This window comes from Echinops telfairi, unplaced genomic scaffold (assembly GCF_000313985.2).
Source record: "Echinops telfairi isolate 266 unplaced genomic scaffold, ASM31398v2 ScPeMD7_21;HRSCAF=78, whole genome shotgun sequence".
NCBI lineage: Eukaryota > Metazoa > Chordata > Mammalia > Afrosoricida > Tenrecidae > Echinops > Echinops telfairi.
The window spans coordinates 8,033,788-8,054,452 of record NW_022103918.1 but is presented as its reverse complement, the minus strand read 5'-3'; the positions used below and the strand labels follow the sequence as shown (position 1 = coordinate 8,054,452).

Genomic DNA, 20,665 nt, shown 5'->3' with positions numbered 1-20,665 from the left:
TAATGTGGGAGCCTGAAGAAACGAATAAAATTCATGTTCTAATTGACTTTTTTGAGTTACCTCATGCATGCTTTGATACTCCCTCCCACCATAGTATGGCTGTGTGAGAGATGGCCTGTGAAAATTTTAAAAAGAAAGAACATTTCTTCCTACTGTGCTAGTCCAGACTGTTGGTCATGAAATTATTAGCACCCCAGGTTCCGGGTGAAGCATTCTGCATGTATTCCTTCGATCTCCATCCTCGGTGGTGACGTGGTGAGGCATCTGAAGAGCCACCTAGCCCTGCCATTTAGTTAGGGGCATCATCCCTAGCTGCGACCCTCATGGAATAAATCAGCATCCCGTCTCTGTAGTGTGAAAAATTGAGATACTTTCTTGAGGGGAAAAAATATCCACACACAAAGCAAACACCTCACCTTCCTCAAAGATGAATACACTTCTTTAAAATATGAAGTATTAGACATCTGAAGTTTTTGTTTCTATCCCAAAGCTCCTTAGTGCCTCCCTTCTCCTTAGATTTAATGAATATTGCAAACCTGAAAGTACCTTACTTACACTCTTTAGTTTATGCTTTATTTCTTTCTGAACATCATGATGCTAAAGTTGATGACACTTCATATTCATAGGCCAGAAAAATAATTCAGGACCTTCACTTTTTCTAAGCCAATTTTCTGGTTGGGCTATTTGTGTGTAGTTCAAGTATCTCCAAGCTTCAAACCTTGCGGTACAGAAAACATGATCTCCATCTATATAAATACTAGATACTTCTGTATGATTGGCCTTCTAGCATTTTACGTAGATGGTGTGTTTTGATAAAGAATTCTGTTTCAAAGCACTCCTTTTCCTTCGCCAGATTACTCTGTGACGGCCAATTCGAAGATAGTGGTGGTGACTGCAGGAGTCCGTCAGCAAGAGGGGGAGAGTCGGCTCAATCTGGTGCAGAGGAATGTCAATGTCTTCAAGTTCATTATTCCTCAGATCGTCAAGTACAGCCCCGACTGCATCATCATTGTGGTGTCCAACCCAGGTATGGTGGGTCTAAGAGCACAAGGCTGAGTTCTTTGAAGTGCAATGCTTTTCGTGGTGTAGGTGGCTGTTTTTTAGTTGTTGATTTTTTTTAAGATCTGTTCTCATTGTTATTAACAGAAGCAATTCACACATCTGTGACTAACCACAAAAGAGTGGTATTTGCAAAACAAATGGCACTATCCCAGGCTAAGCATTCCAAATTGTGGCAAGAGTTCATATAAAGCAATTTCATTTGTTATCTTTCATTTGGCTTTTGCGGAGTCTAGAGACTTTTAGGGTTTTCTGTAATGATGATCCTGGCATGTATAGTGAAGCGTTCCAATATTGTGGCTTCAGTTCATGGGAAACATTTTTGTATTCTCGACCTACTGTTTCCTGGAAGAAACATAGATGTGTTCTTAAGGATAAAACTTTTCAAAAATCTAATTGAGTTTGAAAGCAGAAAGAAAGCCCTTTAACCTGTCTTGTTTTTAAAGACAAAGTAGACGTTGGTTGATTGTATGGACATGTTTGGGTTGACTTGTTAAAAATAAACGTTAGGACTTCAAAACTGCTTTTCTTGCTATATTAATAATTGCAGAATAAACATTAAAATAGTTGGCTAGAAAGAATCCACCTTATTAAAGTTTTATCTAAAATTCACTCTGTTTTACATTTCCTCTCATCACCATTCCATTTACCTCCAAACTTAGATTTATTGGTGAACCTAATAGATCATTGCGAAAACTGTAAAACTGATTTCTTGGGTGCTTACCATACAGAGAATCACTGTGAATGAGAATCATGGGAAGTTCTTCTTCATTTATTGAGAATGGAGAATTAGGAGCAGGCAAGGACATGGACTGGGGTTTACTAAATAATGAACCCTTCCATATAAAGCTGCTTCTAAATATATATTTGACAGATAGTTGGAGAACAGGAATGACAAATAGCTAGTACATATTAAGTTACTCCAGCTTGTGCCTAAGGCAGACATCATTAACTGATTATGAAATTTTTCTAGGTATAGTTTCAAAATCTAATGCTCCAGGAAATCATTCCCATTGAGTTGAAGTTGGCAAGAAAGAGTTTATAGTAATCCAATCCAAAGTGCCCTTAAAATGTCTTCAGCAGTGTCCACTGTGGAGGTAGAGAGTCCAAGATGAATATCTGTCTCCTTTCCTTCCGTGTTAGCACACTTCTCTACTTTTTAAAAGTAACTTGTACATAGTAGAACTCAAGTCACTGCCACTGAGTCCATTCTGACTCAGAGGGATCTTATAGGGCAGAGCAGGACTGCCCACCTCTGAGTTTTCAGAGCCGTTAATATTTACCGGAGCAGAAAGCCTCATTTTTCTCACAGTGAGCCAATGGTGGATTTGAACCTCTGACTTTTCAGTTTTCAGCTCCACAACCATAATCCACTACTCCACCAGGCGCCTTCACTAAGTTAGTAACTGGTAGCATTTGGCAAACGCTGGCAGTCATAAGCCAAATGTTGGAATGCTACAACTGGGAGAAACGTCAAGTGGTGGATTCATGCCTGTTCTTGTTTTTTTTTTATTCCCATTCTTGCAACTTAAAGTAAGTTCAGTTATTTTATATATTTGGTACAAATTGTAATGCAAATATAAAAACACAATACTGTTATTTTTCATGTTTTGAAAAAGTCACTTTATATAAGAATTAAAAGTTCTTATCGCTTTCCCTTTTATCATCTCTAATTATGATAAGTATTTACATTTTACTGGCCATGTGTCTTTTGGAAAAATGGGGAGGGAGGTGGGAGGGGAGAAAGCCAGACAGAGCAGACAGAGATATTTCTAAATAAAGCAAATAATTTACATTATTTCTAAAATTTTTAGTGGATATTCTTACATACGTTACCTGGAAACTAAGTGGATTGCCCAAGCACCGTGTGATCGGAAGTGGCTGTAACCTGGATTCTGCTAGATTTCGCTATCTGATGGCTGAAAAACTTGGCATTCATCCCAGCAGCTGCCATGGATGGATTTTGGGAGAGCATGGAGACTCGAGTGGTGAGAGACATGGAAAAAATGTACTGTGTTCTTGTGATGTTCATGCCATTCTGAATTGAAATGTTTAAAAAAATTATTTTCGTATCCTTGACAGAAGAATGGCATAGTTTTCATGTTGCTTTATCATTTTTCTCTCCTCCCTCCACTGTGTCTGCCTCGATAGGTAGCTGTCATCTTTCTCCCCTGAATCCACTTGTGCATGCATTGCGATCATCAATCCTGTCCTTGTCTCCATAAACGCATCAGTTTTATTTCTCGAACACAGGATATTTTTTTACATAAAAAAGACAGCTGCTCTTAAATATCCTCCAACTCAGGATGGCTCCTGTGTGCTAGGGCAGAATTGGCCTCCGCCGGGCTTCCAGTGGTTGATTGTTTTCAGGACTAAATTGCCAAGTCTGTCTTCCAAGTCATGTCGGGGTGAGCCTCAACCTTCAACCTTCCAATTAGCTGCCAGCGAGTCACTAACCAGGGACTCCACTTTTCCAAACTCACAATGCAGTGATCAAAATCCGAAAAAGAGCAGTGATGTAATATTATCTAAGAGTTCTTATGCCAGTGTCTACAAATGCCTCAGTGATGCCCTTTCTGCCCTTCTTTATCCCCCCAAGTCAGCATCCATTGCCAAAATCGCACATTACGCTTATATCTGGGGTAGAAAATACATTGAATAGAATTATGTCGGTTTCCTTTCCTTTAGTCTGTGACAGTACTTCAGTCTGTCTGTTGATCTTGATCTTGATATATTTGAGGACCCAAGGTGACCTATTTTATAGAATATCTGTTCATGATTTTGGTGATTTTTTTCAAGATAGGTCGAGTGTGTGTACTACTGACACAAACACTCTTGGCAGAGAAGTGTGTGGGGCCTTCTCAGGGCCTGGTACCAGCAGGCACACGTATCAGTGCAATATTCACTGGGGTCATTTGGTTTTCTGTTTGCTAAGTTAATCAGTGTGAAGTTATTATTTTTTCGTTTCTGATTAATAAGTAATTTTGAAGGCATACTTTGAGACTGGGTAAGTATTACTCATTAAACTTGTACCAGCTAATTTTAGTGTCCACTAATGGTTCTGGGTTAAGTCAGCCTATTACCATGACAGACACCAAATATGATATTCTGATTTCATCATCTCTTCTATATTTACTAGTTGTATTGTAGCATAAGAGGGAGTTTTCCTTTCTCTCCCATGTATATGTTTATACCAGTATGGATTCAGGTTTCATTATATTCCATGGATATTATTACAACAGTATAATGCACAAATTATTCCAGAATTGAATAATAACAGATTCTTCCAGCTGTTTCCTTTGACTTGGGAATGGTACTGAGAAACCAAGATGTGGACAATAGATGTACCCTTGCTTATTAATGCGTCTTTGTTTTAAGACACTACCATTTAACAGAGCTCTTATATATAGCCTGATGTTTATTGAAGAAGCAATGTATTACAACAAAAGCTTTTAAATAGTCTGTGCATGTTATTCTATAATGCAAAATATATCTTGAATCAGCTGAAATCTGAGTTTTAATAAAAGTATGAATTACAACTATTAATCACTTAAGTAGAGCACATGGCATTTTTGTCAAGTATGCTTTTTAATGATTTAAATGAAAGAATAGTTAGAGTGTAAATTGGTCATTATAAAAAGACCAATATTAAAATTAATTACACTTCTATTTTATTTCGTAATGCTTTGTTTTGAAACTACATTTCAAACTTTATTATAAATATTTTGTTTTAAATGAATATTTCTCTTAGAATTTAAATTGTTTTTAGTCTAAATGTAAAAGCATTTATGGGGGAAAACAAAAAAGCATTTATAAAAAATTATAACTCTATTATATAACTCTAAACCTATTTATTAAACCAAAATATATTGATTATACTCATGATACTTCGTTGTAATAAAGTCACTACATAATATTTATTTTATTAAATGCATTTCTGAATTGTAATATGCAAATGACTACTCTTTAGAAGTCATTTTTTTAAAGTAAAGTCATTTTACTTTAAAGTAAAAATATTCCTTTGAGTTCAATGAGAGTTTGTGATTTTATTGAGTTAAGCTTTGTTCTAAATCTATGCTCTTAGGGTTGTATAATTTATTTATGCTTTTCTATATAATACTGCTGATTTTTTGACACCTAGTAATATTTCACACTAGAGTTTTTCGCCCAAGGACTTGCTTGAATTTTTTTTTTTTTTTTTTTGGTCAAGTTTTTATAATCTTATATCTCCCTCTAGGACAGTGGTTCTCAACTGTGGGTCGCCTGATTCATAACACCGCAACATGAGGAACTGTATTAAAGGGTCTCAGCATTAGGAAAGTTAAGAACCACCGTGGTGACCCCTCCAACCATAAAATTATTTTCATTGCTACTTCATAACTGTAATTTTGCTACTGTTTTGAATTGGGCAACTCCTGTGAAAGGGTTGTTAGACCCTCAAAGGAGTCACAACCCACAAGTTGTCCTAGACTATTTGGAGTACAGGAAGTTTTTAGTCCGATAGCTCCATTATTTTATACCCTATTCCCTCTTTTTTTTTTAATTAAACACTTTTATTGGGGGTTCTTACATCTCCCATCACAATCCATACATTCATCCATTGTGTCAAGCACATTTGTACATATGCTGCCATCATCATTTTAAAAACATTTTCTTTCTATTTGAGCTCTTGATATCACCTCCTCATTTTCCCCCCACCCTGCTTCCCTCATGAACCCTTGATAAGTTATAGATTATTATTTTCATATATTACATCATCCTCTGTTGCCCTTCACACACTTTTCTGTTGTTCATCCCCCTGGGAGGGGGTTATATGTTGATCCTTGTGATTGACTCCCCCTTCCTCCCCCCACCTTCTCCTTATTCTCCTGGTATCTCTTATTCTCATTGTTGTCCCTGAAGTGTTTATCTCTCCTGGATTCCCTGTGTTTTGGAATCTTATCTGTAGCAATGTGTATGCTCTGGTCCAGTCCGATTTGTCAGGTAGAATTAAGGGAATGTTAGTTGGAAGAAGGAAGCATTAAAGAACTAGAGGAAAGTTGTGTGTTTCATCAGTGCTATACTGCACCCTGACTGGCTCATCTCTTCCTTGTGACCCTTCTGTAAGGGGATGTCCAATTGTCTACAGATAGACTTTGGGTCTCCACTCCGTGTGTCCCCCCCACCCCCATTCACATTGGGTATGATTTTGTTCTGGGTCACCCTATTCCCTCTTAACAAGATGTGGTACTTCACACATTCTTGACTTCTCTAGCCCTCAGTTTCCTCATCAATTATATTAGGGTAATTGTTATATATATGAAAGGTATACATAGACCCATTGTATCAACCATTTCAGGAGGTAGCATATGATCAAGAACTGTTTGGCTTTTTGTTTTTCTTTTTCACTTTTTATAGTGACATGGATGAAGGTTTACAGAGCAGATCAGTGTTTCATGTAATAATTGTTACACATCTTATTCCATGCCCTTTATTTCAATCTCCACAATGTAACATCACTTATCCCTCATCCTCTCTGTGCTTCCTGTTTTCACTTCTTTTTCTTTCCTGAACCTTCTGCAATTCATCGCTGGGTAAATGCTATCATGGTAATCCCAAATGGCTGCTTATTCAAAGGTGCGCTCTCCTCACTGGTGTTTTGTGCCTCTTACAGACCTGTCTGTGATTTGGTTGAAAATTGAGCCACAGGGGTGAGTTCATCATTAGGTCTGAAGATTCACAATGGTCCAGAGCTTCAAGGGTTCCATTGGCCGCTATCTAGATGGTATTTAAGGATGAAGTTGAAGCTGCGTTGAAGGCACTGGCAAAAAGCAAGACTCCTGACACTGATGGAAACCAATTGAGGTGTTTAAACAAACTGGAGGTCTTTTCCCAGACATTTGGAAGACCACTACCTGATCAACTGCTGGAAGTGATTTCTATGTGTGCCCATTCTTCCAGAAGGTTATGCAATAGAATGTGGAAATTATCAAACAAGCATTAACGTCACATGAAAGTAAAATTTTGGTGAGGGTAATTTAAAAATGGCTACAGCAGTACATCAATGAGGAAATGCCAGAAATTCAAACTGGATTCAGAAGAGGCTGTAAAAGGAGAGAGATCATTGTTCACATCAGATCTTGGTTGAAAGAAAAAACAATAATAGAAAAATATTTACCTGTGTCCTCCTGACTATAGGCCAAAAGGGACTCAATGGGACTCATTCAAAGAGTGTAAGGGGTTACTGTGGGGTTTATAGTCAGGCAAGTTGTGCATCAGGCTTGCATCCTTTACCTTACTCAATGTGTATGCTGAGCAAGTAATCTGAGACTAGATCAGTGGTTCGCAACCTGCCTAATGCCGCGGCCCTTTCATACAGTTCCTCATGTTGTAGTGACCCCCAAACATAAAATTACTTTTGTTGCTACTTCATCACTGTCATTTTGCTACTATTATGAATCGGGCGACTCCTGTGAAAGGGTCGTTCAATTCCCAGAGGGGTCGTGACCCACAGGTTGAGAACCACTGGACTATATGAAGAGAAACAACACAACATGAGTATTGGAGGAAGGCTTAGTAACAATTTGGAATATGCCAATGACACCACTTCCTTGCTGAAGGCAGAGTACGTGAAGCACATGTTGAGTAAGATCAAAGACAAACATCCTTCAGTATGGATTACACCTCAACATAAAGAAAACTGAAGTTCTGACAACTAGACCAATGTGAAACATCATGATAAGTGAAAGAGAAAGATTGACGTTGTAAGGAATTTCCTTATACATAGATCCACAATCATGTGCCCATGGAAGCAGCGGGTTGGTAAGGTAGTGGGTCAGTATGAAACAGAAATACTCTTCGCTGAGATAGATGGGCTTAATGGCTGCACCATTGGGTTACAATGTAGCAGCAGTTGTGAGGCTGACCATGGGCTGGGCATTGTACGATTGTACCTTTGTGCTTTGTTGGCTGTGAGCATCTCAATGTAAAGAAAACAAAAATCCTCACAGCTGGACCCATAGACACTGTGATAATTGAAGAATAGTTTGATGTTACCATGGATTTTATCTTGCTTGGATCAATGCTCACGGAAGCAGTACTCTAGAAAACAAAGCGTGTGTTGTACTTGGCAAATCCACTGCACAAGACTTCTTTAAAGTAATGAAGAGCAAGAATGTCACTTTTGGGGGGGGCCTGACCCAAACCAAGAGATTTTCAGTCAGCTCACTTTATTTACATGTAAAAGTTGGACACTGAAGAAAGGAGACGGAAGAAGAATCCGTGCATTGATTTGTGGTGCTGGTGAAGAGTATTGAAAATATGATGAACTGCCAAAAGGACAGACAAATCTATCCTCAAAGAAGGATGGCCAGAGTGCTCTTCGAGGCAAGGCTGGTGAGATATTGTCTTACCTACATTGGATGTGTTGTCAGGAGAGACCACTCCCTAGAGGAGTCATCCTGCTTGGTAAAGTGGAGGGAGAGCCAAAAAGAGGAAGACGATCGTGCTAGATGGCTTCAGAGGATGCAGCAGTGGCTCACACATAGCAGTTTGGGGGATGGCACAGTGCTATTCTGTTGTCCAGGGGGTCATTATGAGTTAGAATTGGACTTGATCGCACTTAAGAACAGTGTACTTTTAAGTGGGGTATTGTTACTGCCGGCTTTCCCGTGGCCCCAGGAACAGAGAGGCAGAGTCACTGAGGCTGCAAACAACAAAGGAGTGTATTGACGAGCTCGAGCTAGGGCCCAAGTCCCAGAGCACCAATGCAGTGGCCTCCTCTGAGACGAGGACCCCAGCCTGGGGCACAAGCCACGTTTTTATACTTTTTACAGGTTACATAAGCTGGCTGAAACTATTCCCTCTCCCCTCCCCCTCCCATAGTTCAATGACTTCATCTGAAGACAATTGGTTGTGTAAGTCATTTTGGTTGACTGGCTCCACTCTCGGTCGTTCCAATTGTGGTCACTCACAACTTTCCAGGTGCGGTCAGCGTCATTGTGATCACTTGGGCCTTTTCAGGTGTGGTCAGCGTCATTTCGGGGGAGAGGGTGACTTTGTTAGAGAAACGAAACTCCGGCCTGCCTTAAGAGGCTTGGCCTGTCATGGAGTCACTGCTGCCTTACAGTATAAGCATGGGACTGCTAACCTCAAGGTTGGTGCTTCAAACCTACCAGCCACTCCTCAGGAGATAGGGGAGGCTCTCTGCTCCCATTGAGATTTACAGCCTCAGAAACCCTATGTAGGTTTTCTGTGAGTCACAGTCAATTCGATGATGATGAGTTTGGGGATTTACACTGTGAGCTCAATTAATTATACCTATTGAAATTATATTTTGACCAGACCACAGGCCAGAGATGATATTACATAAACTCTAGGTCAACACGTGCATTTTGAGGTAAAAACAGATGAAGTGAATTGTTGAAGATCCTTCAGCTAATGGCAAGACTACAACTAGAATCATATCTTCTGATGATTGACTGCCTGATACTCGTTTTGCTCAAAACTCATTTTTTCCAGTATTTCTTTCTGCTTCCATTATTGATCTGTATCATCTACAGAAAAGAGACTATAACTATTGTCACGTGACTATACTTAGGTAGATTTTGTAGTTCTCATCAGGTTTCCAAAGGATATGAAAATGTCATACTTTGTTCAACATAATTGTGCACTGGGGGTCTTATTTTGATATGAATAGCTTTTCTTTCAAAACTTGACTCTAGTCGTACTATAATCCCATGCCTGTGCCCATATTTCCTAAATTTAGAATTCTCTCCTTCAAAGGGCTTTGGGGAATGTTCATTTTTCCAAGATCCAGTCTGCTTTTGTAGCCCTTTCTGACAATTCTTCTCTTAAGTAGGCCCTTTTTTTGGGGACAGTTTGATGGGCACATCATTTACATACCATACAGTTGAATAGTTCAGTCATTCAGGCATATCAAGGAGAATTGTGCAATCATGACCACATCAGTTTTAGAGCATCCCCACCCCTGTGGTTAAATCACCTTTAAAATGAGTTGTGCAATCACAATCCCTTCTAGTGCTCCTTCCCACCTCCCGCCCTCATCCTTTGCTTTTGAGATCCCTGTACCTTCCCCGTCAGCCACTCCCTGCGCTTCCATCCCTCATAAACCATTGTTTCAGTTATTATCACTGTGCATCCACTCCTCCTGTGCTTCTCAAACTGGGAAACCCAACAGGAACAATAAAAAACAAACTCGAGATAAGGTGGTAAGGATTAAATAGTAATTATATAAAGACAAAAGTACAAATAATGATTAAGAAGGAAAAGACCACCCCCATCAATATTCAACATTCAAAAAGAAATTTCTTTCGTGGAACAAGTAAGAGATATTTGCACCCAGAACAAATTCAGGTCACGTGTAATTAAGTTCTTATTCATGTTTCATTACATTTCTCCACCACTTTGTGATTGCTCATATGCCATTGCTTTAGATGTTGGCTTGTCTGTTTCTCTGGGTAGCATCTGCACTTGCCCATGGTTCAGAGCAGGTGTCTTGAGAATTCATTTTGTGTGCTTAGATCTTCAACATATCTTTCGGCTGGACAACAGGTGTTAGGGGGAATGAAGAGGATTGTTTTGCTACAATGAAGTCTCTTATACAATCAGTGATGAACAATATTGTTATGCCTCTGGAGTTGTTCTTGGAAGAAAGTGTCAAGACCAGAAAAATCCACTGTCATGTTAGGGGTTTCTTTTGAGAGAGAAACTGAACGTGAGACACTAGAGGATCTAGTGATAATTAGACTCTATCTGAGCCTTATCTTAGATTTCTAGTGGTTGCTCATTCTAGAAGAAAAGAGCTTATATTCCAGAAAAGTAAGCAAGAGGAAAGTTAGACACCAAAAAATTAGTTCAGAGCCAGACTCCCACGTCCACCTTTGGGGCGCTCTACTGGCGTCACTGCTCGCTGGGTAGCTCACATTAGGGATAAAAATCTGAAGAAAGGATTTTTTTTTTAAAGAAATTCTATCAGAAATGCCTGTCTTTACAGTGGTGTCTATCTGTCTTTACAGTGGCCGTGTGGAGTGGCGTGAATGTGGCGGGGGTTTCTCTTCAGGAACTGAATCCAGAGATGGGGACAGACAATGACAGTGAAAATTGGAAGGAAGTGCATAAAATGGTGGTTGAAAGGTCAGTGGAAGAGAGATTGATGTAAACTGATTAATTTCATCTTGACTTGTATAAAAGTATAAGCAATTTCACTGATTGCCTGCTCAGATAAACTGCTAATGAGTAAGCATGCAAGTGTTATCTTTTATAACAGACAAGACTAACTACTGGTCAAACTTGTTTTGACAGTTCTCTGGGGAATTTCATTCTGAGAGGTAACGGGAACGAAACAAGAAATTAACAAGTGAGCTTGGTTTCCAATTGCCTCCTGTCAATGAATAGGGTTACTTACCCAAAGATGGTAAACAGAGAGCTATTAGTGCCATAATTCCCTCAAATAAACCCTTTCTGATTGGTTGTCAAATGCTTAACTGCCCTATCCACACTCAAAAAAAAAAATCATCTTTTTTTTGAACTGGTCTTTCTTATTTACAAACTTTATGTTTATCATAAAATCATGTTACATTGAAAATGACTAAAGAGAAACGAAAGGTATGAGCTTGAACTCAAGACAAGGCACTGTTTCTTGGGCACCGTTAGTCTTGAGGAAGCTCTGGAACCTTTTAAGATAAAGCTAAGTTTTCTTTGTAAAGTTACAGTATAAAGAAATGATTATGAAGAGCAAATAAAGTATACACACATATATAAATCATACTTAGTCTTTTGGAACCACAAAAAAAAACAAACCCTCACTGCCAACAGAGTTGATTGGTAAACACTCAACAAATGCTATCAATTTACAAAAATTGATTATAATGTCAAGCATGGGACTTTTTTAGTGATGTGGCTTTTCTAGGGATTTGACTTATATATGAAGGAAAAACATCATAATAAACATTTGACATGAAAAGAATTCTTAGAATTTTAATTAACATAGTCCTTTTATTTTGTATTTATGAAAACATAAGCTCACCTGGGGAATGTAATTTGCATAAGACTAGTCAGTGGTGGGTGGCATTAAATTCAAGTTGTTTGATATTCGTCCAGGGTTAATATTTGCTGTAAATAACTCCTCTCAAGAACCAGTTCCTTTATGTTCTAATGAATATAATTAGGGTTGTGAAAATTACCAGGCAAGTTAATGCCATCGCTTTGCTTTTAAGTAAATTAGTCACACTGTCTTAGTTTATGATGGTAGTAAGTTCAACCTTAGAATCAAGGTATATTTTGTATATGAATGTACGACCTTTTTCTAATGTTTCCTAATGTCATTTGAAAATATGCATGTTTATGAATCTGACTGGTTGGAAAAATGCACATATTTACCCTTGTGGCATTATTCATGTTGACTTACAAAATAGGCCATTTAAACATTGCAGAATGTTTCTATAGTGCTTACCGTGTAGTCTTTATATTTTAAGAGTTTTTCACAGGCAAACTCATCTAACACTCTTAACAGACTTACAAAGTAGATACCATCATCACAGGTGAAAGAACTTGTCGACTGTTAAAGTTATTAAGCGCAGGATCCAAACCCAGCAGTCTAGTTCGATAATTGTTTAGTTGAATTTCATTTCTTATGTTTTTCCCGGTAGTGCCTATGAAGTCATCAAACTAAAGGGTTACACCAACTGGGCTATTGGATTAAGTGTAGCTGATCTTATTGAATCGATGTTCAAAAATCTCTCCAGGATTCATCCAGTGTCCACGATGGTGAAGGTAAGATACATTGATTAAAAATACAGGCTAATTTCTTGCTAGTGTTCCATAAGTATTATTTCTGGAATATACAGGGAAAGAAAAGTTGGACTAGGGAAAGGAAAGCTGGAAAATGAGTATTTTGTGAATTAAACAATAACCACATTGATTGCACTTAAATGTTTTTATTATTATTATTGCTGTAAGTTTAAATATATTGAAAAAATAGGCATTTGAAAAGTAGTGTTTCTAAACCTCATTTATAGTTCTTCCTCATCTTTCTCTCCCAAGGAAGTCCAGAATAAAAGCGTGAAGCTTGTGGAGGGTCCAGTATAATTTTCTAATCCTCCAATATAGAACTGAATTTTTAAATAATCATGTTTATGCTGAATTTCATCCAGTACATTCTCAAAACACAGACTTCTTAAATAAGTATAATGGGCTTTCACTTCATACTGATGTATTAAATGATAGGTTGATTTTGATGTTGCCCCAACAGCTCAGCAAATTTAGTTTCACTCAAAAGTTATGAGATAAACACATAATCAAAATGGAAATTGATTATATTTCAATCATAGTAAAATACTAAAACCTTAAGATTATTCATTAATTTTTCCACAAGTGGGTAAAAGGAAAGGAGGGAATACAATAGATTTATAAAAGAAACTTGAGAAGTATTATGCACAAGTGCAAAAGACATGCATATAGAAATAATTTGGGGTTAAATGATCATGAGGTATTTGTCTTAAAATTCAAAAGCAAAATTCATAAAAACAAGGCAAAAATTAGGAATTGATGAGTGTTGGGATGTATACTCAGAGAGGAATGTGCTCATTCTCTTACTTTTGTAAGTGTGTAATATTTCTAAATATTCAAAAACATTTAGCCTACTGATGCCTCAATTAATGTAATTTTATTGATATCTATTCTTATTTTGAAATGTATCAGTAGTTGCATTTCCCACCCTAGGCTTATACTTGAGTCAATAAGTTTTCCCAGTTTTTTGTTGTACAATTAGATGCCTCAGCTTATATTTGGGTCGGCTTCTTCTCGAGTATACATGGTAATTGCAATTTAATTTGCATATTATAATTTCACATTTCTTTAAAAGACCATCTAAGCAAAGGCTGTTGTGTCAACGAATACAATACTTATCAATTCCTGCTATGTATTCAAGTTATAATATAGTATAATTTGCATATTCTGTGTATGCAATTAACTTAATTCAAAATATAAGTATTTGGGAAAATATGAGTGATGCAAGTTAAAGAGTAAGTTTGCGCTTACCAAATTTCCCACGATCCTTTCTTTTCAAACATGGGACCTGTGACCATTCCTCCCGAGTGTTTTCACTCCATAATCGAAGTGGACTTTCTGTTTCTGGCAGGGGATGTATGGCATTGAGAATGAAGTCTTCCTGAGCCTCCCCTGTATTCTGAATGCCCGGGGCTTGACCAGTGTTGTCAACCAGAAGCTGAAGGACGATGAGGTTGCTCAACTCAAGAAGAGTGCAGACACTCTGTGGGACATCCAGAAGGACCTAAGAGACCTGTGACGTTTGAGTTCTATGCTATAGAAATGAAAAACTCCTATGTGATTAACATGAGCCTTTAGTTATTCTCCTTGTGTATGGATCAGTTTGCTTTTTTCTTCCTAAATATGTGAATTTGGGCCCGCAGGATGAAGGCACATGCTTGGCTTAATGTTTGCTGTATGGGCGCTTGGAAAATAAAATTAACTATTGTAGCATGCTTCTGTTTCTGAGATGTTTTTAAAATAATGTCTGGAAGGCCTTGGCTTGCTTTCAAACATTCCTTCCTGCACATTGTAAACTTGCCTAAGCTCCAAAAGGCCAAAGAGCCCAGCAGTCCTTCACGTGGGCTTCTCACATGATTTTCGTCGGTGGTGGTCCGAAAAGAATGGGCTCCGGTTTCTGGCTACAACTAGAGGAGCAAGAAGGGACCGTGGACGTATTTACAAAGAGTCTGCTTGGTTCCCTTACAGGAAGAATCTCTAAAATAGACCTTTTGAAAGCTGGAATTAATTTCCATGAAGTTCTACTTTTAGTAAAGGAAAATTAAAAGTTTGGCTGAATTTTCTAGAGTCTATATGCTACTGAGAGGCAGCATAATGCAAGGATTAGAAGGGGGATTTAAGGCTGACCTCTAACTGAAAGTGTCCTAGATACATTTACATATGTATCGTTACATATGATATCTAGGGCTCCCTTGAACAAGTGCTGAAACTGGTGCTTTTGATATCACATAAAACTGGGTTTGAGTACTAGCTGTATCTTTGATTAACTGATCTTGGGCAGGCTACCTACTTAGTCACTCAAACCTTCAATTTCCTCGCCTATAAATTAATAATGGTGTCTCTTCAATATAAAATTTTAAACATTAAAAAATTGTTTTAATGAAATGAGAAAATTCCATAAACTAGCACAATTGTTGGTTATAACAGTAGGTGGCACTTAAGGTGTGCTTATTGTTCCAAGTGTAATATATAATAACTCATAATAATCATCCCAATTATCCTATAAGACAGTGGTTCTCATCCTTGGCACTATTGACCTTTTAGGCTAGAGGACCCTTTGGTATCGACTGCCCTGTGCATTCTTGAAAGCTTGGCTGCGGTCCTGGCACCTACTCACTAAATGCCAGTAACTCCTCCCTCCCAAAGTTGTGCCACACAAAAATGTCTCCATATTGCCAAGTGCCCCCCAGGTTGGTACTCACTCAGGGTTGAGGACCATTGCTCTAATTAGTCTCATAGCCTCATTTAAAAGATGGGAAACTGAGACACACACAGGGTCACATAACCACGAAGTAGCAGCACTCAGTTCAACACAGGCATTGTCGTTTATTAATCCTGGCTTCAAACACACTGTACGGAAGTATAGGATAGCTATGGTACATTTATGTCATTAGAGTTTATTAAGTAAGATGAAAATCTACTTCCATGAAGAGAGAAGACGTCATTTTGAGGATTAAAGTATGCCTGACCCAAACTATCATATTTTCAGTCATCTTATATGATGTGACAAGAACTCTGGTAACATAATAGACATTAAGACTGCTAACTGCAAGGGCAGGCCGTTCAAAACCACCAGCCATTCTTGGGAGAAAGAAGAGGTTGTCTGCTCCTGTAAAGAGTTACAGCCTGAGACACCCCCAGAGGCAGTTTTGCTGTCTTTGAGGGTCGCTGTGAGTCCACTGGCCGTAGTGTCAGCTTGTGAAAGCTGGACAAGGAATAAGGAAGATCATCGACAACGTGTTGCATTTGAATGATGGTGGTGGCCAGGAATAGTGGATGTACCAAGGACTGCCAGAAGGACAAACCTGTCTTGGAAGAAGTACAACCAGCATGTTCTTTAGAAACAAGGATGGTGAAATGTCCTCACAGACTTGACATGTTATCAAAAGGGCCAGTCCTGGAGAAGGACCAATCCTTGGTAACGTAGATGAAGACCTTCAACAAGATGCATTGACAGAGGTTGCAACGATGGCCTCAAACAGCAAGTGGGAGGATAAGTAGGACCGGCAGTGTTGTGTGCTCTTGGACACAGGCTTGATAGGAATCCAAACCAACTCCAATCCAAAAGGCACCACGTGGACCCTATGGCACAGTGGTTAGGCACATGGCTGCTAACTGAAGGGCAGTTCGACCCCAGCAGGAAAAAGATGAGACCGTCTGTTTTCATGAAGATGTACAAGCTGGTTGCCCTTTGGGGCAGTTCTGCTCTGCCCTAGCATTTCACTGTGAGTCGGAACCAACTCAAATGGCTGTGAATGGTTTGCTAGCTTGAATTTTATGGACCAATTTAAATTTTTAAAAATTGTAGCAGGGATGAGGAAGGGCACATGAGTGGAAATAGAAAGGAGGCCTCAACTTAAGTATTTCAAGATGTTGTTTCAACAGATAAGGACATGGAGGAAAAAATGCCCACATTATCATCATTATGAGAATAGGCATTTTCACCTCACTTGCCATATTATAGGACATCACTCATAGTGACCAAGATCAAGTCCATTGGCAAAGGTTAAGCCACATGACAATTTTAGACACGTGATTGATAGTTTCAGAAGAGACTAGGTTCTCCCATGGGGGCTCCAGATACTGTATTTTACTTTGTGCAGCATTAGGGACCTGCGTGCAAGTTCAGGGTGCACCCTTCTCCACCTTTGAGGGGTTCAAGTGCCTGATATTGTATGTGCTTGGGGGATTTGAGTTTCTTAAACTGCTTGGAAGTGGAAACTCCTGGGGAAAGACTGTCTTGAGATATATTATGCAAAGAACCAATTGAGCCATAAAATAATGAGACACAGAACTCTCGTACCCTAAAGAAAATTAAATATGGGTAATTATGCCACACTGGTACATGCATTTTTATTTATTTACTTTTTAATCATTTTATTGGGTGCTTTTACAGCTCATCACAATCCATATATACATCCATTGTGTCAAGCACATTTGTACATTTGTTGCCAACATTCTCAAAACACTTTCTTTCTACTTGAGCTGTTGGTATCAGTTCCTCATTTTCCCCTCCCTCCCCACACCGGTGCATTGAAAATGGGGTTTCTCGTGTCACAGGAGCATGTTTTTGCCTGCCTTTCATTGATGGCTGTTCAACTTCACAGCAGTGCGTGTTCAATAAGGGTCATATGGGAAACATTTCAAAGAGGGAATATGAGTCAGCATTTTAATACCAAAAGGATAGGAAAATGGTAGTCTCAACTTTAAATTATTTTCCTACAAAATTATATTTAGCAAAAAATAAAAAGACTCGTATTTTTGTAAAAATCGTATACTGAAGATCCCTGGTGGTGTGGTGGTTAGCTGTGGGGCACAGGGTCAGTAATTCACAAAACCACCCGCCCTGCCACCAGGGAGCAATGGGGCTTTCGACTCCTGTAAAGAGTTGCCTTTCAAACACCCACAAAGGCAGTTCCACCCTGTCCTCTGGCCTCACTATGAGCTGGCATAACTCAGTGGCAGTGACTCTGGCTATCCGTCACTTCTAGTTCTCCAGGAGGCACATTCTCATCACTAGCATATGCAGCAGGGCTTGCCACGACTGGGTTCCCTTCTGTTTCTTCTGTTAACCTTCCACGCACATTCTGCACCCCCACAGCACCACTCTTGCTGCTCTGAAGTCCTTCCCTGACATAGTCTGCTTTTTGACCTTGGAAACTTGACTTGTGTTATCCTCTTTCCGGAAATTCTGTCCCTGCACTCCTGCCCTTCATTCTCCACCTACGACACTTGTTCTTCAACACCCAGCTGCCACTTCTGCTGGGAAGCCACCTGGTCTGCCTCCTCTTCCCACCTCTCCTCCTCTCATAACACTCATAATACTCTCACAGTCATCAGACCTTGGATTTGAAAACAATTCTAAATGTGTCAATAATTTAAATGCAAAAAGAAACCATATCATTCTAAAGGAAAACTTGAGACTGTTCTTCATTACTTTAGAGTTAATTACTTCTTCATTATCTTCTCTGTTTCCAAATTGGAAAATCCGTTACCTTTGACTCTATTTCGATGTCTGGTTACACTCTAGTATAGTGTTGAACTGCACCCTCCCCTTTGCCCCCGTGTTTCTAAGACCGTAATCTTTATGGAAGCAAATTCCCACATCTGTGTGGCTGGTGGGTTCAAACCCCCAACATATCAGTTACTAGCCACTTTTCTCCAAGGCTCCTATCCCAAATCTCCAAACAAAAGACGTGGTCATCAAATTGATTCCTCTACCTTTAGGGCAGAGTAGAACTGTCCCACAGGGGTTCCTAGGCAGTAATCCAGAGAAGCAGACCAGCACATCTTTGCCACGGAGCAGCTTGTCTGGTTTGAACAGGCAACCTTTCAGTTAGCAGGTGAGCACCTAGCCACTGAGCCACCATGGGTTCTCATTCCAAATGTAGTCATTAAAGAACTGATTTCAATTTAACTGCAGAAGAAGGAAGGAAACCCCCTTTGTAAAGCACGGGAGATATAAGTAAAGTGAAAAGACAAAAAAAACTAGGGGGAAATATCAACTGATCTCATTGGTAAAGGATGACTGTACGTAATAAATAAATAAAGATTTCTTAGAAATTGACTTAAGCAACCAAAAAACTTCAAAACAAACATACAACATCTACAAAACAAACCAGTGGTTATCAAATGTGTGAAAAGATTTTCAACTTCATTAATAAGAATTGAAAATACTGGTACTCCATTTTTAAACTTCGTAGGAAAAATAGACAAATTTTATAACGCATTGTATAAGCACAGCTATGGAAAAAAGCTAAATGCATTGCCAGAAAGAGCATTGGTTCTTAATGCAAATCCAAACAAATATAAACTATGTCTTTCCTCTCTATTTTTGAGCAGGATAAATTAGAAATAGCTCTCCAAGTTCTAAAAGTATATGCTTTCCAACTGAGAAGTTTTGTTTGGGGGAAGTTATCCCACATATGAGAAGAAAGACAATATAAAGTATGCTCCAGTTTATTCTGGTATCATTGTTTGCAATAGCCAAAGATAGGAAGCAACTGAAAGATTTATTTGGTAGAGAGTTGTTAAGCAAATTGAATTTACTCATTGCACAAAATACAAAGTGAAGTTAAAACAAATATCTTTTCAAGATGTTAGACACCTTTATGAAACAAAAAACGTAATATGAGAAGCCATTGTTTCCTGTCATAACAGCCCCCCCAGATCTATGGACGTCTCCTGGCTCTGCTTTCATTTCTCCAAACCCTTAGCTGAAGAGTTCTGAGCTGCTTGATGGATGCAATGCCCAAAGGGCAGCTTTTAGCATCCTCAAGAGTCTCAAATTTTCTTCCTTCTCAATTTTCTTTGAGTTTGGGAAACAACAACAAAAAATCTCCGAAGGGGCAAGGTCCAGGCTGTAGAGTGGGTGGTCCTTGCTACCTTCAAAGAATGAGCACATGCATTGTTATAATCGAAAAATAATCCCTAGGTGAAACTTCTCTGCCCTTTCTCTCACAACAGCAGTTTTCCATCTTCTTAAAACTTTTTCACACTAAAGCCTCGTATTTACCACCACCCCCCTTTTCTTTTTTTAATCTATTGAGGCTACTTCTTGGAAACCCCTCAAACAATCTCTATACCCTCTGAGCTGGCTCGACTTTAACTGGCCTAGTAAGGCCTTTGAGAAGCCACTGTCAGATCATTTTTGGAGACACACTAACACAGTTGCGCCATCTAAGTTTGTCATCAGTCCTGCACTGATCACAAACATGTTTAAACACATCTTGTTTGGAATAAACCCATGTTTATAGGAACTAGAATCTTACTAGCAATACTATTTTACTTATCCTTTACATATTCCACTGTATATGTTAAAAAAGACATGCTGACTACATACCAATAAAGAAATATATATTGATATGTATAAAGAGTAACATGCAGAGCTGTACATGTTATGCTATGTCTTATGAAAAATAGAGGGGGAAGACATATTTTATATTTGTTAGTATATGCAGTAAGAACCTCTAAGGGTGCAAAATTACTTATGTACCCTTCTAGTGATGGGTGACAGTAGTTATGGTTGGGGAAACCTAGCTATAAAATAGGTGTTGAATGCTCAACACCTAAAAGAAAGGCAATGGCTCAAACCACTAGCTGCTCTGCTGGAGAAAAGACCTGCTCTCATAAAGATTCCCTTTTCTGTTGAGTAGGTTGGGAGTGATCCTATAGGACAGGGAAACTCACTCCCATAGAGCTGATTCCATCTCACGGTGAACTTGCAGGACAAGGTAGAACTGGATTTCTGAGACGATAACTCTTGACAGGAGTAGAAAGCCTCAACTTTTCCCACAGAGAGGCTCATGGTTTTGAACTA

At 38.9% G+C, this 20,665-nt stretch overlaps 1 protein-coding gene across 1 annotated transcript in view; it reads left to right on the top strand.

Annotated features, from left to right (window-relative positions):
- LDHB (lactate dehydrogenase B) overlaps nt 1–14,561 on the top strand; it is a 28,271-nt gene extending 13,710 nt beyond the window's left edge. Inside the window, exons 4-8 of the mRNA XM_045288409.1 lie at nt 822–1,027; nt 2,874–3,047; nt 11,076–11,193; nt 12,708–12,831; nt 14,198–14,561. Of these exons, the coding sequence (XP_045144344.1) occupies nt 822–1,027; nt 2,874–3,047; nt 11,076–11,193; nt 12,708–12,831; nt 14,198–14,365 (790 nt within the window). The 3' untranslated portion in view covers nt 14,366–14,561. The remainder of the gene's footprint in view (nt 1–821; nt 1,028–2,873; nt 3,048–11,075; nt 11,194–12,707; nt 12,832–14,197) is intronic.
- The last annotated feature ends 6,104 nt before the right edge of the window (nt 14,562–20,665 follow it).